This window comes from Globicephala melas, chromosome 3, assembly GCF_963455315.2.
Source record: "Globicephala melas chromosome 3, mGloMel1.2, whole genome shotgun sequence".
NCBI lineage: Eukaryota > Metazoa > Chordata > Mammalia > Artiodactyla > Delphinidae > Globicephala > Globicephala melas.
The window spans coordinates 164,736,518-164,758,167 of record NC_083316.1 but is presented as its reverse complement, the minus strand read 5'-3'; the positions used below and the strand labels follow the sequence as shown (position 1 = coordinate 164,758,167).

At 38.6% G+C, this 21,650-nt stretch overlaps 1 protein-coding gene and 1 long non-coding RNA gene across 25 annotated transcripts in view; one reads left to right on the top strand and one right to left on the bottom strand.

Annotated features, from left to right (window-relative positions):
• The window catches only part of LOC115865168 (zinc finger protein 177-like), a 133,486-nt gene that overhangs the window by 77,105 nt on the left and 34,731 nt on the right, over window positions 1-21,650 (top strand). For 21 of the 24 annotated variants that reach the window (XM_060297165.2, XM_060297191.2, XM_060297187.1 and 18 more), the window contains 5 exons: window positions 6,720-6,805; window positions 7,387-7,513; window positions 7,950-8,042; window positions 8,558-8,640; window positions 9,174-11,226. In XM_060297165.2, the coding sequence (XP_060153148.1) occupies window positions 6,720-6,805; window positions 7,387-7,513; window positions 7,950-8,042; window positions 8,558-8,640; window positions 9,174-10,283 (1,499 nt within the window). In that variant the 3' untranslated portion in view covers window positions 10,284-11,226. Of the gene's footprint in view, window positions 1-6,719; window positions 6,806-7,386; window positions 7,514-7,949; window positions 8,043-8,557; window positions 8,641-9,173; window positions 11,227-21,650 lie in introns of those variants that run through there. The other 3 variants (XR_009563556.2, XR_011377357.1, XM_060297192.2) reach the window with 2 other exon arrangements.
• The window catches only part of LOC132597136 (uncharacterized), a 48,838-nt gene continuing 35,635 nt past the window's right edge, over window positions 8,448-21,650 (bottom strand). Inside the window, exons 2-5 of the long non-coding RNA XR_009563557.2 lie at window positions 12,879-13,430; window positions 12,136-12,246; window positions 11,715-11,782; window positions 8,448-11,083 (exon numbers count right to left, since the gene is read on the bottom strand). This is a non-coding gene — a long non-coding RNA (uncharacterized lncRNA). The remainder of the gene's footprint in view (window positions 11,084-11,714; window positions 11,783-12,135; window positions 12,247-12,878; window positions 13,431-21,650) is intronic.

Genomic DNA, 21,650 nt, shown 5'->3' with positions numbered 1-21,650 from the left:
TTTACTAATTCTAGGAAATTCCTAGCTAGTTTCTCATCAAATGGTGTAACAAAGTTCTAATCTGGTAGTTAATCGTTGCATTGAATTTCTAACTTCAACGAATCAGTTTCCTTTCTAAAAGTTATGTTTGTTTCTTAAAACTGTTTCATCATTTCTAGTGTATCTTATTCCATATTCATCCATATTTCTCTTAATTTCTTTAAGCCTGTTAAATATAGAGAGTTTTTTACATAATGTCTAAAAAGTCTAATACCTGCAGTATTGTGCTTTCTTCTTCCTGCTGCCTGTGTTTTGACTGCTTCTCACTCATGGTACATTATGTATTTTATATATTTGTGTTTCATAATTTTTTAAACTGTGACTTCCTCAGTTTACTTAGAATTTTATCTGTGGGAATTCTTTGAGGCCTGGCTTGAAGTTGAGTTTTCCAGAGATAGGTCCATTTGCTCACACTAATTGCCTGGGGGACCCTCTTTAATGAAACCTAGAACCTTCTTTAAATAAAATTATTCTCTTAAGGGAATAATTTTGGATTACACAAGTAATGTGAATTTGGACCAAAACGTAAGATTTTCTTTTTCTACTATATCGGATGCCAAGGTCCAGACCAGTACATTTTCTCTCTGTCCCCTTCTGTATGGAAAGTTATATTTCTTTTCTTTAGAACTTTCAATTATGGATTTTCAAACATACTCAGGAGTGTGTATGATGAAACCTCCCTGTAACCATTATCCAGCTTCAATGATTACCATGATTTTGCACTCTTAATTCTTCCCCTTACTTACTATAATAACTGAGTTTTGTTTTCCTGGAGCATGTTAAAACAAATATCAAACATCATGTCATTTCACCGAGAATTTGAGTTGTATCTCTAAAAGAAAAGGATATCATAAGGATACAACCAGCCTAACCCAGTCTGGGGGCAAAAGAAGAAGGAGAACTGTTACAGAGCAAGAGACTTACGAGACAATTCTTTTTTTTTTTTTTTAAACATCTTTATTGGAGTATAATTGCTTTAAAATGGTGTGTTAGTTTCTGCTTTATAACAAAGTGAATCAGCTATACATATACATATATCCCCATATCCCCTCCCTCTTGTGTCTCCCTCCCACCCTCCATATCCCACCCCTCTAGGTGGTCACAAAGCACCGAGCTGATCTCCCTGTGCTATGTGGCTGCTTCCCACTAGCTATCTATTTTATGTTTGGTAGTATATATAAGTCCATGCCACTGTCTCACTTCTTCCCAGCTTACCCTTCGCCCTCCCCGTGTCTTCAAGTCCATTCTATACGTCTGTGTCTTTATTCCTGTCCTGCCCCTAGGTTCTTCAGAACTTTTTTTTTTTTTTTTTTTAGATTTCATATATATGTGTTAGCATACGGTATTTGTTTTTCTCTTTCTGACTTACTTCACTCTGTATGACAGTCTCTAGGTCCATCCACCTCACTACAAATAACTCAATTTCGTTTCTTTTTATGGCTGAGTAATATTCCATTGTATATATGTGCATCATCTTCTTTATCCATTTATCTGTCGATGGACACTTAAGTTGCTTCCGTGTCCTGGCTATTGTAAATAGAGCTGCAGTGAACATTGTGGTACATGACTCTTTTTGAATTATGGTTTTCTCAGGGCATATGCCCAGTAGTGGGATTGTTTAGTCATATAGTAGTTCTATTTTTAGTTTTTTAAGGAACCTCCATACTGTTCTCCATAGTGGCTGTATCAATTTACATTTCCCACCAACAGTGCAAGAGGTTTCCCTTTTCTCCACACCCTCTCCAGCATTTATTGTTTGTAGATTTTTTGATGATGGCCATTTTGACTGGTGTGAGGTGATACATCATTGTAGTTTTGATCTACATTTCTCTAATGATTAATGATGTTGAGCATTCTTTCATGTGTTTGTTGGCAACCTGTATATCTTCTTTGGAGAAATGTCTAGGTCTTCTGCCCATTTTTGGATTAGGTTGTTTGTTTTTTTGATATTGAGGTGCATGAGCTGCTTGTAAATTTTGGAGATTAATCCTTTGTCAGTTGCTTCATTTGCAAATGTTTTCTCCCATTCTGAGGGTTGACAAGACAATTATTTAATAAAAATAAACTTTTAATTCCTAATTTAAATAAATTAGGAGTTTGGGATTAACAGATGCACAAAACTATATATAAAATAGATAAAAATTAAGGACCTACTGTATAGCACAGGGAACTATATTCAATATTTTGTAATAACCTATTATGGAAAATAATCTGAAAAAGAATATATATATGTGTGTGTGTGTATATATATATCTGTATACACACACATACATAGCTGAATGACTTTGCTGTACACCTGAAACTAACACAACATTGTAAATCAACTGTACTTCAATTTAAAAATTTTTTTAAATAAACTTTTTTTTTTTTTTTTGCGGTATGCGGGCCTCTCACTGTTGTGGCCTCTCCCGTTGCGGAGCACAGGCCCCGGATGCGCAGGCTTAGCGGCCATGGCTCACGGGCCCAGCTGCTCCACGGCATGTGGGATCTTCCCGAACCTGGGCACGAACCCGTGTCCCCTGCATCGGCAGGTGGACTCTCAACCACTGCGCCACCAGGGAAGCCCTTACATAAACTTTTAACAGACATTTTTAGCATTATCACAACACCATTATCACACCCCCCAAATTAACAGTATTTCTTGATGTTATCAGTGGTCTTTAGCTGAAGACCACCAGGGGCACACAGAGTTAAACAAGTTGGATTTATTACTTACTGCAGCAAGGCAGAATGCACACAATGGTGAACTGTGGAATATCTCAGTAAGAGAGTGTTAGAAAAGACTTATTAAGGACTTTGGTTTTGAACACATGAAACTTATATTTTATAAATCATTGTTATCTCAATTAAAATAAATTTTAAAATTACTTTTAAAAAAGAAAGGAGAGGGACTTCCCTGGTGGTCCAGTGGCTAAGACTCCCAATGCAGGGGGTCTGGGTTTGATCCCTAGTCAGGGAACTAGATCTCACATGCTGCAACGAAGATTGAAGATCCCACGTGCCACAACTAAGACCCAGTGCAGCCAAATAAATAAATAAATATTGAAAAGAAAAAGGGGGGAACATTGCTCTTGATATACATACTAGCAAATTGGCTAGTATAATAAAAAGTCATACATCATTTTAACATTGAAAAGGTTTCTTTAAAGGGCATTCAGGGTAAAACTACTGACTCAGAAGCATACTGCGTATCGGAATTATAAGATGTCATTTCAAGGATCAAGAGTGTGAGTTGTAAGTGAATGTGATTTTTCAAGCTATAGTGGTATTTCCCGAGGGATGGTGATATTTAAAATAAAATTGTAGTTTAATCCAACAACAATACCTTTTGTCCACTTTGGTAGAAATAGCTATTTTTGAAGGCAGATTTTCTAGTTTTCAAACTAATTTCTTTGTCAATGTTGGGCATTTTTTAGACTTTGTCATTGTCTGGTTGACCTTTGTCAATTGAGAACCTAAAATCATAACTTAAAGGGATATATTTTTAAGATGCCAGCTGAAACCAGGAACTTAGTAAATGCAACTACAAAGCCTTAATATAAAAAAACAAACAAAAAACTCACACATTTTTCTAACCTATAAAAAAAAGAATTGGGGCTCGTATTAGGTGCTTTTGGGGTGAGTTCTGGATTGGATGTTGTAGGGTGCAAGGGTATTATTCTGTGTTGGGCATCTTAGTAAATGTTACCTACAAAGGGGGAAAACTATACAGAGGCTAAAATTATAATTGATAAACATGGAGCAGTCACTCATATTAGCCAGAAAAGGGGGATGTTTGGTCATTTCTGAGGTGTAAATAATGTTTATATTTTGTCCATGTTCAAACACAGTTACAGAGTGTTCTTGCTTTTGTCTCAATATATCATGGTCACAGAGTGACCTTGTCTTGTTGCTGTTTTGGGTGTTGAACAAGAGAACACCCAGACTTTGCTGTGAGTTTCAGGCCAGCTCATCACAACAGCAAGGCCTAGCTGAGAGTACCAGGTCAGCTCCTGCATTTTAGGAACTGCTTTCTCTCTCTCTCTTTTTTTTTTTTTTTTTTTTTTTTTTGGTTCCGAAACCCAGGATGCTTTTCTCTTTACCAATATCGTCTAATATCCTGTCTGTGTTCTGTTAACACCACGTGTCTCAAATGTGTTTTTATAGTCGTTCAAATCAAGATCTAAGGGCCACACTTTACAATGGATTGTTACACCTCTTAAGTCTCTTAATCAGGAAGAGTTCTCCCTTCCTCTTTCTCCTCCAAACTGGATTTGTCTGGTTATGTCCTGTATATAATATCATTTAACATGTCCTCTGTCTCCTCTTACCCTTCTTCTATAAACTGCTAATTAAAGGATTTGTTAGGATTTTTTTTGGCAAAAATATTTTATAATTGGTGTTGGTTTTTGTTACATCATATCAGAACTAATGATGTCCAGTTGTCTCTTTTGAGATGTTAAGATTTATCAGTTGGTCCCAGTGTCAGCTTGATCTTACTTTATAAAGTTCCCCAGCACATGTACTTAGTCTTAAATTATCTCCTTCAGGTTTCTTGTTAATTACAAAAGAAAAAAAGTGTAACTTAATGGGGAAACATGCATACCACCTTAACCAAGTGATCAAAGTTAATATCAATAATGAGACAAGACTGGCATCATAAGCCTCCTGAAGTGATGCAGAGAAGCACAAGCATCAATCACATAATACATCATCCAAAAATGAACTTTGTGAATCTAATCATGAGAAAACAACAGACAAACCAAAACTGAGGCTGTCTGTAAAACATCTGGCCTGGACTTTTCAAACCTGGGAAGATGAAGAAAGGCTGAGGGACTGGTCCAGATTAAAGAAGATTAAAGAAACATACTTTGAGGGCGTGATCCTGGATGGGAAGTTTAAAAAGTGACTGCTATAAAGGACATTATTGGGCCAGTTGGTAAAATTCTGCATATGGATTGTATGATAGATAGTAATATTAAATCCTGCTTTCAATCATTGTGTTTGTGTTAGAGAATGTTCTAAGTTCTAAGTTCCTATGATACTCTGAAGAATGTAGGAGAAAAGAGTCATGACATCCGCAATTTCCTCTCAAGTAGATTCGTCTCAATATCATTCTTGATGAAACACACACACACACACACACACACACCCCTACAGAGAGAGAAAGAAAGCAAATGTGATAGAACTTTAACAACTGATAAAGAGTATAGGGAAGTTCATCATATTTACACTATTCTCACAACTTTTGAGTTTGAAATTTTTTCAAAATAATTTCAAAATTAAAAGTTGAAAATAAACATCCCCATTCACTTTTCATCTAATATTTTAATAGCCATTTCTTGTCATTGCCTAGGTCCATTAATTTACTAGTGGTTGCAGAATGGTGACTTTCTGATTCTAGCATTTTCTTCATAATAAATGAAGCTCCTAATAAAGTTTCTATGATTATTCTATAAAGAGCTTTCCCTTATCGCAACTATTTGGTAATCATAAAATATTGTTCATAAAGGAGGGAGCGCGGTGATACATTTGAGTCTTTAATTACATTCTTTAAATAAATTTATTTTATTTATTTTTGGCTGTGTTGGGTCTTCATTGCTGTGTGCGGGCTATCTCTAGTTGTGGCAAGCAGGGGGTTACTCTACTTTGCGGTGCGTGGGCTTCTCATTGTGGTGGCTTCTCTTGTTGTGGAGCATGGGCTTTAGGCACGCAGGCTTCAGCAGTTGTGGCACGTGGGCTCAGTAGTTGTGACACACGGGCTTAGTTGCTTCGTGGCATGTGGGATCTTCCCAGACCAGGACTCGAACATGCGTCCCCTGCATTGGCAGGTGGATTCTTAACCACTGAGCCACCAGGGAAGCCTTGATTCTTTTCACGAATTTTCAGAATAACAAAATTATATCCTAGCCACCTCCGATAGTGACCATTGAGGGTTTTTTTAGTAACACTATATACTCATGGCTTTGTTTTACATTTGGTATATTTCAACTGATTGTAGTCATTATTCTTTATTAAATTGTTCCATCTTAAGCCAGTGGGAATCTTTTTAAGTTTTCTCCTGTGTGGTAGGCTCCTTGCTTTCTGGTATAAGCTGTTCCAGGCTCATCTTGCACATTTCTTGTTCCATATTGGACTCAGCTATTTGCCAAAGGAGTCCTGGTTTCTTATACAGACAGATGGCATTTTGAGGAATTTTAACACTAGAGCGCTCATTGCTCCTGAGTTGTGAGTGACTCTAGGCATTTTTGGTAGTTCAGTCTAGGGAAAAGTTAAAAAAATAAGTACATACAGGGCTTCCCTGGTGGCTCAGTGGTTGAGAGTCTGCCTGCCGATGCAGGAGACACAGGTTCGTGCCCTGGTCCAGGAAGATCCCACATGCCACAGAGCGGCTGGGCCCATGAGCCACGGCCACTGAGCCTGCACATCCGGAGCCTGTGCTCCGCAACAGGTGAGGCCACGACAGTGAGAGGCCTGCGTACCACAAAATAATAATAATAACAATAAGTACATACAGTATTCCCATTCCTAACTGTTCTTGGATAGGGAGATAAAATCTGTACTGTATGGTTTGTATGTATATGTGCATATGTGTGCATTTGTGTGTGCGTTGTTAAAGCTAGTGTGAGGAAGCTTCCAGGCCTGTAAGTGTTGAATATCTGTCAGGTCAAGACTCTCATGGCTTCTTTCTTCTTCTCTAGGTCTGCATGCTCCAGTCCAGGAGCCTGGCCAGGAGGGAGACACAAGAGGAAGAATGGCTGCAGGATTGCTGACAACCTGGTCACAGGTATGTGGGAAGTTATTGTTTCCAAAAAAGCATTGCTGTTGCTAAAGGATACATCTCTTGCCCATGACCCACAGCTTCACAGCCCAGGCAGGCTGGCCTTAGGCTTCCCCAGTTCTCTGGGCTTCTCAGAATAGGAGATAGAGGATGTCTTAGGAAAGGCCTCAACATTTGTTAATTTTTTTTCAGATAATCCTCCAGGGTGAGTATTAGTTCCATATTCTGCTGGGTGCCATGAAGGAAAATAAAGACTTTTTTCACTAATTATTTTTCTCATTCTGCAGTATGCTCAGTCTTGATCTTCAATAAGACTGGCAGATTCCTCACAACCTAGTTGTGGAAATATAAGTTCCACTGTGTTAGAAAAGCTGCTAAGCTGCTGGATGATATGGTCCAGGGAGTGAGGACAAAAGTGGAAAGTTCCAAGAATTGAGCCTTGGGTCAAATAATGAGACCTCTGAAGCATGTCTGAGCTTCCTACACATTGGGTCTCCTTCCCAAGTCCTGTCAGCCTCACTCGCCATCTTTCTGGTTCAGAGTTAGAGATGGTCCTTGGCTGAACCTGTGTACATGTGATGTTTTAGGACTCGGTGACCTTCGAGGAAGTGGCAGTGGACTTTTCACAGGAGGAGTGGGCACTGCTGGACCCTGCTCAGAAAATCCTGTACAGAGACGTGATGCTGGAGAACTTTAGGAACCTAGCCTCAGTGGGTAAAGTTGACCTCATTCCTTCATATTCATTTGTTCCTACACGTAATAGTTCTTCATCACATATCTGTTCCAGCAACTGTGAAAAGAATGGCAGTACATGGTAAACACAGAATGGATGGTTCCTGCCCTTGTGGAGCAGTCTTGTGGCTTCCCATGAAAATGCACTGATTGTATTTTCTCGATCCTTAAAAAATTTAGGTAATTTGCAGATCTTGGGCTTGGAATTCAAGGGTCAGGTCATGTGGGACAAGGAGTATGCGTGTCTGTTTTGGGGCCCTGTGAAATAGTTATATAATCTGATTGTTTTGCTTCTCCTAAAGCTGCACTTGCCTATCTTCAGAATCCTTTAAAACCAAAGTATTGGAATCAATTTTGTGGAAAGATTTCTTGTTTCCTTCACAGTCTCCCCACATCATGTGTCTTTCCCCATGAGCAGGGTATCATCTCTGCAAACACAGTCTGTTCACTGAGGTGGAGCAGGAAGAGCTGAGACCAGAGCAGAGAAGAATTCTCCAAGGTGCTTATAGAGGTGAGCCCCAGGCAGAAAGGGGTCATTGTATGGAATAGCCACAGCCTGCAAGGGGTGATACTGTTGGGAATGTCAGTCATTGTGGGAAAGAAGGCAGAGGCCATTACATGAGCTTTCCTTCTTTCACCATCTCTCCATTCATTCATACTTCCATTTGGTCTCAAAGGAAAAACTATTTTAATTACTCTTTCAATTTCACATTTCCTTGAATACTTTTTGTTCAGTTCTCCCCACTTGCTTTCCAGATAATACCTTCTTTTATTGTCTCAAGCCTCCAGAATCCTTAGTAAAATACCTCTCATTTCCATTGCTTGTCCCTATCATTGGCATCTTTTTCCAGAGCCAAGTTCCTAAATTAATTTCTCTGGTCACTGGTTGCATCTTCTCTTTCACATTTTCCTCCTATATTTAGTGTTATTATTTGAAAACAAATCCATAGGGTGCCTGACTCCTTTTTTCTTTCATCCCTACTTTTTCTCCCAATAATTATAAAAAATTTCCCCATTCACTTTCAGACCAGGATACTCAACTTAAATCAAAAGACGCAATTCTTACACAGAATGTTCCTGGGGAAAAAACTTCCAATGGCATAAAAACGGTGAGATTCACTAGAAATGGTTCCTGGTTTTTTAGAATGGGAGAACTCTGTGAATTTCAAGGAATTAAAACAGCAGCAGCACCCAAACAAGGGGAGACACTTGAGGCAAGTGGAATTCACTCATCAGAAAGCTGCTTCAGGAAAGCCTTTATGAATCCCATAAAATTGGAGAAATCTCCAAACCTACCTCAACACTTGCTGCCTTGCAGAGAATATCAAAAAGTAAACATTTACTTAAATGTGATTCAATTATTAAGTATTTAATAAATAATTCATTCATTCTTCACACATGACTAGAAAAACTATATTTAGGATGCCCTTTGATGGGAATGAATACCATGGGGTCTTGGGAAGAGTATTCAGCTATTTCAACTTGAAAGAATAGCGCAAAATGTATACACACACCCTGAAAATGGTAAAAATGTTAGTTATAATAATATGCTTCATATATATGGCAGAATCCACATGGGAGTGAGTTCCTCTGTGATGAAAGTGAGAAAGCCTTTAGTCACCACTGATTCCTTATTCTGTAGGCAGCAACTCACCCTGGTGAGAAACCAATGGAATTTAATCATTGTGGAAAATTCTTTAGAAAGAACTGTCACCTTATTTGTCCAAGATATTGCAAGAGAGAGAAATGCAACAAATATAAAGAATATGGGCAAGACTCTGGCCATCCCTCAACTCTTAGGAGTCATGTGAGTACTCACACTGGAGAGAAAATTATTGAATTTAATGGTTGTGGAAAATTTTTCAATCAAGAGTCATCCCTTAGGAAACACTTAACTCTCACAGGAGAGAAATCTTCTGAGTGTAATCAACATCTTATGTCCTTCAACTTACACTCTTCCTTTTCAGTACATGAACAAATACCTACTGGAGAGAAACTCTGTGAATGCAGTGACTATGGAAAAAGATCTTCCCTTAGTTTCCACAAAAAAATGTGTACTGTGGAGGAAAGCTCAAAATGTAATGAACATGAGAAAGTTTTCACTGGCCCCTTGTCCCTTCAGATATGTGTGAGACCTCACACTGGAGAGAAACGTTATGAATGTAGCAATTGTGGGAAAGCCTTTGTTTTTCAGTCCTCCCTTAAGAAACATGTGAGATCACACACTGGAGAGAAACCTTACGAGTGTAATCATTGTGGAAAATCCTTCAGCCAGAGCTCTCATCTTAATGTGCACAAAAGAACTCACACTGGAGAGAAACCCTATGACTGTAAGGAATGTGGCAAGGCTTTCACTGTTCCTTCATCCCTTCAGAAACATATGAGAACACACACTGGAGAGAAACCCTATGAATGCAGTGACTGTGGGAAATCCTTTATTGATCAGTCATCCCTTAAGAAACATACACGATCTCACACTGGAGAGAAACCTTATGAGTGTAATCAATGTGGAAAATCCTTCAGTACAGGCTCTTATCTTATTGTGCACAAGAGAACTCACACTGGAGAGAAAACCTATGAGTGTAAAGAATGTGGGAAGGCCTTTAGGAATTCCTCTTGCCTAAGGGTACATATGAGAACTCACACAGGAGAGAAGCCCTATAAATGTATTCAGTGTGGAAAAGCATTCAGCACCAGCACTAACCTTATAATGCACAAACGAATACATCCTGGACAGAAACTATATGAATGAAATGACTACAGGCTAGCCTTAGGTCCTTCACATCTCACTCATTTTAGAACTCACTCTGGAGAGAAACCCTATTGTGACCAATTTAGAAAGCCTTCAGGCACAACTCTTAGGTCACGTTATACTGGGACCAACCTTATAAATGTTATGGTTCTGTGATTGTATTTATCAGTGAGTGTTTAATCTTTAAAGTGTGACAACTCATTAATTGATGAGTATTAAAGATTATACAGCACTCTAAATTCCCCTTGATCTACATCACAAAAGTTTTGATACATAATGTTTTTATTGTAATTAAGTACTAAATATTGTCCATTTCTCATCAAGATGTCTTGGACCAAACTATAGGTTATTTAGAAATATATATTTTAATGTGCAGACTCTGTGCATATTTTAGTTATCTTTTAGTTATAGATTTCTAAATTAATTACATTATGCACAGAATGCATGGTCTTCGTGACACAGATTCTATAAGACATAGATTCAAACAGAAAATTATTAGAGACTTGCTACATGGCCTAATGTGTGAGACAAAAGAAGTTGCTGTCCCAATATCCATTCCTCCCCTCCTTCTTTCAAGTAACAATACAACTGTGTTCAAATTAGCAGTGTGGACAGTTCTTAAGGATTCATCTCCCAGCTTTCCTTGTAGCTGTGAGTGCCCATGAGCCCACAGTCCTGGCCAATGAGAAAGGAGGCAGAGGTCACTGCTTGTGGGTTCTAAAGAATTCCATGGAAATGGGAGCATCGCATCTGGCGTTTTCACTTTACCATTTGCCCTTTGTCTTATCTCTTCTTTTTTCCTAGAGAATAGACCAATAGGATGACAGTTATACACTACTGATTATATAATAAGGACATATTATTTAGCTATGTATAAGCAACTATGGGTTGCTTATTTCTGGACTTCTTGTAACATGAAAAAAATAAACTAACTGGTTTAACACTCTTGTGGGAAGAGTCTGTTTCAGTGGATTTCAGTCTCAACTGATACATCTCATATGGTCAAGTTTTAAGAATCCTTCAAGTATAGTTGAAAACAATGTGTATTCTATAATTTGTTGGGTGTAACAGATTTTCAGTATAGCTGATGGATAAATTTTATTGTGTTTTTAAAATCTGTATCATTAAAAACCTTATCTCATGATCTCCCCTTTACTGAGAGAGGTATGTTAAAATGCCCCAGTATGACTGTGGGTAGTCAGATTGTTTTTTAAATTCTGTCTTGTATTTTGAGGCAGTATAACTGGATGCATAAAAATGTAGTCATTTTATATGTTTCTGGTAAATTGTCCTTTCATTCTTATATAGTGTTTATCCTTTTCCCCCTAATAATGAATGTTCATTAATTCACTTGATATAAATGTGAGCTATTGACCTAGTGGATAACATTTAATGCCTACAGATTTTTAAGGACAACCAGAAACAACTTACCTTTCTTCATCACCATATTAGTTATGATGTTCCTTGCAACACCAAGAGAGATCTCCTCCATGACATCCCTTGTGGCAGACAAAGAGATCAGTAGTTCCCCAGTGGCTGTCCCCACCAAAGACACCAGCCGCCCTCACCTATCTCTCTGTTGTGCCTTGCTTTGCTTCTGTAGTGATTTCCAACCTAGTGGGATATGAGGGATCTCATCCATAGAGACTGGTAGCTCAATGTTTAATGAAAAAGGAAAAGGGGAAGGAACATTTTGTTCTTGCTCCCAAGAAACCTCAGAAGGTTTCTCAACTCAAATCAGTTTATAAATCTCCTGGTCAGTGTGCTTGGGCTCTCTTGAGTACCGCTGCCTATCAACATGTAAGAGCATCCTCCTGAAAACCAAATTGTTACAAAATAAGGATTCCCCCACCTTGGATATAGACTCTAGTCCCCCTGAGGTTGATAGGGACAGTCTAGAAAGGGAGGCCACTGCTCACAGCAGGGGTCACTCGGGACCACCAGGAGCTTAGCAGGTAAATATCTAAAGAAAAAAGAAATAAAGAAAACCAGGGAAACACAAGAGACCAAAAGAAAAAAATTAAGTATAAAGGCTGGGACTTTACGAAGCTACAAGCAATCCCCCCACCCCCTACTAAAAGAAAGGGGAAACTTTAAATCTTACGTGCCAAGTAGTTTTGAGGTCTAGCAAACGTAATGCTGTCTTCGATTGCTTACTGATTTAACAACAATGAAAAACCCCCCTGATGCAGGGGACAGCATTTGAGTTCAGCACTGTGTCCTGCCTTGTGGAATTGACCGGAGGAGACAGACTACTTCATGGATCGGCAGGATTATCGATATGGGAAAATCACTGTTATGGCTCTAGGAACGAGGCGAGAAGCACGTAGACCTTTTGATGTGCTTGCTTGGGGTGGGTCCCTGCCCGCAGCCACGCCCTTCAGGCGCCAGTATTCAGCGATCTAAATACGCACAAAACGTATCCCACCTCCAACCCCGCCTCAGAAACAGACTGCGTCCCCCACCAGCAGCCCCATCTAAGGACTGGTTCCAGCCTCAACCTTGTCTTTGGGGCTCATTCGGTCCCCAGCCCCCGCACCTAGCCCACCCGGAACCCATCTGTACCCACGCCAGAGAAAACTAGAATTTCTCCACCTGAAGGGATCGAACGTGGCCGGCGGTGCCAACGCGGAAACCCCGCCTCTTCCGACCCCTCCCGAGCCGGAAGCGGAAGTAGCGAACTTCGTTCGCCGCAGTCTCTTCCGCTGCTGGCCGGGTGTTTCTTGAGCAGTTTCCGGTTGGTCGTGGTTCGGCCCAATCTGGCGTCTGGTAGGCCGGCGCGTAGGAGAGGGAAGCAAATGGAAGGTGGAATTAGAACGAGTTTGTCCCGGGCCGCCCTGGGGTCAGCTTAGAGACGCCTACGCCGCTCACTTCCGCTGCGGCCTCGGGGCCTCCCGGAACGGGCAGGTCCAGAGGCCGCCCCGGCGAAATATCCTAAGGGCGCTTCCGCGGGGTCGTTTAGGTTTCATCCTGTGCTCCCCTCTTCAAAAGCCTCCAAAGCAGCCTTCATGATTTTTCTTCGAGAGGTAAAGAATTTCCGCCTTTAGGGTCCGTTGACTCCAGCCCCGTGTCCTCGAGTCCTTCACGCACCCGCCGATTCCGGCACATGCCGGTGAGCAGTGGGGGAAAGGGCCTCCGTTTCCTTTTCTATGCAAAAAAAGAAATTTCGTCTGAGAATTTGGCATTATCTTTGCGCCTTCTTTGTTTTTGGCGCATTACATTTGGGTAGAAATGTACTCTCATGGATGCCTATGGAGTGCGTTTTTTTGTATAGAAATATAAGTTTATATAGGCCACAACTCTTTCTACAAAAGAGAAGCAAGGATGCTCCCTTATCTCTTCATCTGAACTTCCTAAACCTGTACCTCCCTACAAAACTTCAAAACATGGGATTCCAAGAAAAACGGATGGAGGCTTTTTTGCCCTATATCTAGGATAATTGAACTTCTGATTAACAGGATGTTTGGTCTAAGTATTGTTTCCCCACATTTTTCGTTTGAAAAGTCGTAAACCTAAATAAAATGTGAAGCTTCGGTACAATTAATGTCCGTTGAAGTAGAGTCACCCATTTTGGGCATTTTGCATGTTTGCTCTCTTTCTCTAGATAAATACATTTTTTGGTGAGTTATTCGAGGGAGTAAGCTGAAAATAAATTGCAACCATATATTAATATTTGACCTTTAAATACTTGGTAATGCATCTCCTAAAGATAAGGACATTGTGCTAATTAAACCACAGAACTATTATTTACCCCAAGAAAATTTAAAGTAATAATGTCACCTTCTCTCTACTCTGTGAAAACTAAAATCCTCCACATTGCTCTGAAATACACTTCTGAGTGTCTTTGGATCTGAAATGCAATCAGGGTTTATATACGGCAATTTTTTTGTGTCTTTTAGTCTCCTTTAACCTAGAGCGTTGGCCGTTATTTCTCCATTATATTGATTTTTTGAAAAGTAACACGTTTTTAAAAGTCACACATTTTGAAGTTTTTTTAAGTTGAGATATAATTGACATATATTAGTTGCAAGTGTACAACATAATGATTCAGTGTTTGTATATCTATTCCGAATTAAGTCTAGTTAACATCCATCGCCATCCATAGTTACAGATTTGTGTGTGTGTGATGAGAACTTTGAAGATGTACTCTCTAAGCAACTTTCAAATATACAATACAGTATCATTACCCATAGTCACCATATTGTATATTGCATGTACTCAGGGCTTATTTATTTTATAACTAGAAGTTAGTACCTTTTGACCACCTTTACCCATTTATCCCATCCCACTCTCCCCTCCTCTGGCAACCATAGATCTGTCTATCCATGCATTCTAGTTTGTTTTTTTAAGGTTCTACATATAAGTGAGGTCATATGATCACATGGTATTTGTCTTTCTCTGTCTGACTTCATTTAGCATAGTGACCTCAAGGTCCATCCATGTTGTTGCAAACAGCAAGATTTCCTTCTTTTTTTATCCCATTGTGTGTGTGTGTTGGGTATGTATATGTGTGTGTGTTCATGCAAACACACTATGTTTTCTTTCTTTATTCGTAGATTGACACTTAGGTTGCTTCCGTGTCTTGGCTATTGTAAATAACATTGCAGTGAACATGGAGGTACACATATCTTTTGAGTTAGTGTCTTTGTTTTCTTCACATAAATACCCAGAAGTGAAATTGCTGTATCATATCATAGTTCTATTTTTAATTTTTTGAGGAACCTCCATACTGTTTTCCCTAGTGGCAGCCCCAATTTACATTCCCACCAGCAGTGCACAAGGGTTCCCTTTTCTCCACATCCTCACGAACACTTGTTATTTGTTGTCTTTTTGATAATAACCATTCTGAGAGATGTGCTATTTCGTTGCATTGATTTGCATTTCCCTTAATAGTAACGTTGAGCACCTTTTCACATACCTTTTGGCCATCTATATCTCTTCTTTGAAAAAACATCTATTCAGATCCTCTGCCCATTTTTAAATTGCATTATTTGTCTTTTCCTGTTGAATTGTATGAGTTCATATATTTTGGATATTAACCCCTTAGCAGATACATGATTTGCAAAAATTTTCTCCCATTCTGTAGATTGTCTTTTCATTTTGTTGATGGTTTCCTTTGCCACGCAGGAAGTTTTTTACTTTCACATAGTTCCACTTGTTTATTTTTGCTTTTGGTGCCTTTGTTTTTGCTTTTGTTGTCAAATACAAAAAATCATCTCCAAGACCAATGCCAAGAGTCTTACTGCTTATGTTCTGTTCTAGGAGTTTTATGGTTTTAGGTCTTACATTCAAGTTTTTAATCCATTTTGAGTTAATTTTTGTGTATGGTGTAAGAGAGTAGTCCAGTTTCATTCCTTTGCATGTGGCTGTCCAGTTTTCCCAACATTACATGTTGAAGAGACCGTCCCTTTTCCATCATATATTCTTGGCTTTTTTGTCATAAATTAATTGTATTTGTGTGGTTTTGAATTTCTGGACTCTGTATTCTGTTCCATTGATCTCTGTGTTTGTTTCTGTTCCAGTACCATACTGTTTTGATTACTATAGCATTATAATACAGTTTAAATTGGGCAGCAGGATGCCTTAGCTTTGTTCTTTTTTCTCAAGATCACTTTGGCTATTCAGAGCCTTTTGTGGTTCCATACACATTTTAGGATTGTGTGTTCTATTTCTGTGAAAAACGCCATTGGAATTTTGGTAAGAATTTCATTGAATTTTATATTGCTTTGGTACAAGGGACATTTTAACAGTAATTCTTCCAATCCATGAGCCACGGAATATCTTTCCTTTTATTTTTGTCTTCTCCATTTCTTTCATCTACATCTCATAACTTTCAGTGTACAGGTCTTTCATGTCCTTGGTTAAATTTATTCCTAGGTATTTTACTCTTTCTGATGCAATTGTAAATGGGATTGTTTTCTTAATTTCTCTTTCTAGTAGTTTGTTATTAGTGTATAGAAACCCAATTGATATTTTTTATAAGTTCTTACTTCCTTTATTAGCATAATTTCTTGTTTTTTCAATTTAATTTAGTTTTTATTTTATATTGGAGTCTAGTTGACTTACAATGTTGTGTTAGTTTTAGGTGTATAGCAAAGTGAATCAGTTATACATATACATATATCCCCTCTTCTTTTAGATTATTTTCTCATATAGGTTATTACATATTGAGTAGAGTTCCCTGTGGTCTACAGTAGGTCCTTGTTGATTATCTATTTTATATGTAGTACTGTGTATATGTTAATCCCAAACTCCTAATTTATCCCCCTGCCATGCAGTTGATTTTTGTATATTGTTTTCGCATACTACAACTTTACTGAGTTCATTTATTAGTTCTAACAGTGTTTTGGTGGAGCCTTTTGGGTTTTCTGTATATAATATCATGTTGTCTGCAAAGAGTGACACTTTTACTTCTTCCTTTCTAATTTAGATGCCTTTTCTTTCTTTTTCTTGCCTAATGCTCTGGCTGGACTTCCAATGCAATGTTGAATAAAAGTGGTGAGAATGGGTATCCCTGTCTTTTTCCTGACTTTAGAGAGGCTTTCAGCTTTTCACTGTTGAATATGATGTTAGCTGTGGACTTGTGATATATGTCCTTATTATGGAGCAGCATTCTCTCTGTACCTGCTTTGTTGAGTTTTTAACCATGAATGGATATTAAATTTTGTCAAATGCTTTTTTCTGCCTCTGATGAGATTATGATATGATTTTTGTCCCTTTTTAAACTTTATTTTTAACTTTTTAATGTTTTTTTTTTTGGTTGTACTGGGTCTTTGTTGCAGCAGACAGGCTCCTTAGTTGCAGCACATGTGCTCCTTAGTTGCTGCACGTGTGCTTCTTAGTTGCGGTTCACTGGTTCCTTAGTTGTGGCATGTGTGCTCCTTAGTTGCGGCCGGCAGGCTCCTTAGTTGTGGCATGCAAACTCTTAGTTGCAGCACGCATGTGGGATCTAGTTCCCCAACCAGGGATCAAACCCATGTCCCCTGCATTGGAAGGCGGATTCTTAACTACTGCGCCACCAGGGAAGTCCCCAATTTTTGTCCTTCATTCTGTTAATGTGTATCATATTGATTGATTTGCAGATATGGAACCATCCTGCATCTCTGGATATATCCCACTTCATCGTGGTGTATGATCCTCTTAATGTATTATTGATTTGGGTTTGCTAATATTTTGTTGAGGATTTTTGAATCTGTGTTCTTCAGGGATAGTGGCCTGTAATTTTCTTTACTTGTAGTGTTCTTGTCTGGTTATAGTATAAGGATACCACTGGTCTTATAAAATGAGTTTGGAAGTACTCCCTCCTTCCTGGTTTTTTTGGAAGATTTTGAGAAGGATTGATATTCATTCCTCTTTAAATGTTTGGTGGAATTCACCAGTGAAGCCTTATGATCTTGGACTTTGGTTTGTTGGGAGGTTTTTTACTACTGGTTAATCTCCTTACATGTAATCAGTCTGTTCAGATTTTCTGTCTCTTCATGATTCACTCTTAGTAGGTTGTATGTTTCTAGGAATTTATCCATTTCTTAGGTTGTCCAGTTTTTTGGTGTACAGTTGTTCATAGCAATCTCTTATGATCATTTGTATTTCTATGGTATCAGTTGTAGTATCTTTTTCATATTTAATTTTGAGCCCTCTTTCTTTTTCTTGGTGAGTTAGCTAAAGGTTTGTCTTATTTTGTTTATCTTTTCAAACCTCTCAGTTTTATTGGTGTTTTCTATTTTACTTTTATTCTCTATTTCTTTGAGTTCCATTCTGATCTTTATTATTTCTTTCCTTCTACTACCTTTGGGCTTTGTTTGTCCTTCCTTTTCTAGTTTCTTGATGTGTAAAGTTAGCTTGTTTATTTGAGCATATTGATATTTCTGATTTTATTTTCATGGTGTGTTTAAATGTTTATTCTGTTTCTTGTATTTCTATCAACTGGTAAGTGGATCCAGAACAACAGGTAGCACACACTGTCTGAAAAGGGACAGGGGACTTTCCCAGTGGTCCAGTGGTTAAGATTCTGCACTTCCAATGCAGGGGGTGCAGGTTCGATCCCTGGTAGGGGAACTAAGATCCCACATGCTGCAGGGCATGGCCAAAAAACAAAAAAAGAAAAGAAAAGGGACAGATAGGAAGTACTTTATGCTTTCCAGGCCACAAGGTCTCGAATTAGTCCATTCTACTTTTGTCGTGGGGAAGTAGCCATAGATCTCAGTAAACAAGTGTATATGGCTGTTTTTCCATAAAACTTTATTCACAAAAAAAGGCCTGTGAGTCATAGTTTGTCACTTACATTTTGGTCTGCAGGCTTCAAAAGATCATTTACAAAATACATCATAGATAATGTTGTATTTCATCAGGAAGACCTAGATTTATAACATTCTTCTGTTAGTGATGCTACATTTGATTACTTAAGGTAATGATCACCAGAGACCTGTATTTTAAAGGTAAACTACTTTCTTCTTGAATAAGAAAGTAATATGTGGGGTAATATTTTGACACTCAGAATATCTTGTTTTCTAACAACCTTTATCAATTATTCTGGCATCTGTGATTTAGCACTACTAACAGTGATCCTCTGTGTATGTTGTTTCACGTTTGTAGAGGTGCATCTTCAGGACTAGATTTTAAAGTTGGGTTTCTAGGTCAAAGGGCCAAAACATGGTTAATTTTTCTGGGTATATATATCCCTTCCATAAATCTTGTGCCATTTGGTAGTTTCCAAATCAACATTAAAATAGGATTAAAATTATTCTGGAGAAACATAAGGAACACATTTTAGTTTTGACTTCAAGGCACTTGTTTTCAAAAATGATATCCAGGGAATTCCCTGGTGGTCCAACAGTTAGGACTCCGTGCTTCCACTGCTGGGGGCCTGGGTTCAGTCCCTGGTCAAGGAAACCAAGATCCCACAAGCTGCGAGATGAGGGGAAAAAAAAAGTTGATATCCAGTCCACTTTCTTCCTAAGAGTACTCAAATACGTTTTCAGAAGTACAGTGTTTTGATTTGTATTGTGCACAGACATTTTATATGATTCCTATTTCATTTTGTGTTGTAGTTTTTTTGTTTGTTTTACTTCAATTTGTGCATATCTATGCTGTAACATTTGTGTGGGGATTGGCAATTCTGACAGTCCACCTAATGAGCTAGGCTGTCTTTGAGAAATAGGGAAACAATGGAGATCGAAATAAGGATAGTATTGCTTCTATGGGGTTTACAGTTTATTTAGGAAGACATTTTAAGTGATTGTTGGCAAGTTTGTTATCTGGACATAATAATGGCTTAATATGAGGGGAGAAGATATATTGGGAGGTGTTGATATTTGAGTTGAGAATGAAAGCATGGATATGACTTAGCTAATCAGGTTGTTGAGCTAAGGTGAGGAGGTGTAGAATGAATGAGAACATTTCAGATGAAGGGAACTTCATGAGCAAAATTCCAGAGAAGTTGCGAATTCAGTGTATTTCCTAAGGTGAGGAAAGAGTTGTCTGAAGCAGAGCAGAACCAGAGAGTGTTGGGAGGTATATTGGAGAGTGGGGGATAGGGCCAAGGGAATTACTTACTCTGAATTATATTCTAAGGCCATGGGAAACTTAGGAAATATTTTAATCAAAGGAGTAATTTGAATCTACTTACAACTCCTAGTTTGAGAATGGTCTTCAGAAAGTATAAGAGTGAATGCATGGAGTCAACCTAGAAGCTTATGATAAATAAGCTTTAAAACACAATGGTGGTAAATTACAATTGGATTATTATTATGGAAAAGGAAATAAATGAAATGATTTGAGAGTTTTATAGAAGGTAAAGTTGAGAGAATTTTAATTACTTGATGAAGTTATTCCTTCATCTGTTGATTTACTAGAGGATATATTATAGTCAGTGCTTGAATGATTAAGACATAGTGAAGAAAACTGAATTCCTCACATTTGTTCACAGACTTGCAGATATAGTTTCCTAAAGACTAAATGGTAATGTTAACCATTAACACCTTATGTATAAAATTAAAATGGGGAGGAGATAGAAATGAATCGTTCGTTTATATAAATAAACATATGCATTAAATAAATGCATACATATAATAAGCAAAGAGAAAACGTGCAGAACTACTACCATTCTTGTTTCTCTAATTGGTCTTGAGGTTGTGGTTGACATCCATGGGTTACTTCTTCAACAATCAGTTTCGCATTTCCCTTGCCCTCAATGAGACCCTCACCTGGTCTGGGTTATGTACCTGGTGGAGTGGCCCAAATGTTCATTCCCAGGCACACAACAGTAGTGTTAACTGGGTCATCCATGGAGAAGGGAAGTCCATGTTGTTGAGCCCACAGATAGGCTTTATCCCCTTTAGCATGGCCATTTGGTTCATGGACCCATTGAGGAAACACTGTTTTGGCTAGGAAAAGTAATTAACATCTATGGACTGCATCATTTTGTCCACCTGATTATTAATAGTCTTATTTATAGTGGATTGCTCTTGGTGGACATTCATATAGGACACAAATAACTTTACAGTTTATGTGCATTCAGAGACATCCTTTCATATACTTTTCCCAGACTACTTTTCTTGTCATCAACCTTCCAATCTTGTTCCATTCACGTCTTTGACTCTCTAGTCAAATGATTGACAACTGTTTGTGAAGCAATGTGTATCCATACATGTGGCTGTTTTTCACTCCAGACCTAGCGACAGCCAAATATACTGCTTGAATTTCTGCCACTGGGAAGATTTTTAATTACTGCTGCATTTCAGGGTCATCCCTTCAGTAAGGATATAGAGCTTCACGTCTAAACTTCCAGGTGTAACTAGCTTACTATGCAGACCCATCTATAAACCAGGTTTTGTCTCAGCCAGCTGGGTGTAAGGAATACCACAGGAAGCCATAGACATAGACTGAGGAAGAGGAGGTAGTGCAACTGTACTTAGGTGTTGAAAGAGCCTTGGCAGCCTATCATACAATTTACTTGCACTCACTGGAATTGCCTGAGCTTAATCCCTTAGGAACTCCTAGGAGTTTACATGTTCACCAAACTCTTTTGATACACATTTGCAGAGTTGGGCTTATTTTGTATGTAAGCTGTTTTCTCCTACCTTATGTTGCATACTCTCCTGTCCCCTTGGATTTTGCACTAGTTGTGTGTCCAGACGCAACGGCAGGTAATTGTGGCAGGTCTCGAGAATGAGCATTCCTTCCAAGGCATCTGCTCCAGTGAGATTATCACACATTTGTCAAGCAGAGGAAGGCTAGTATCTTCAGAAACCTAAAAGCAAGCTACTTCCCTGATAAGGGAGGCTCAGAGTGTCTTGGGGGTTCAGTATTGTGAGTGTCATCAGGGTCCCCATAGATATCCCTATTTTAAGTTTCTTGTCTCATTCTTCC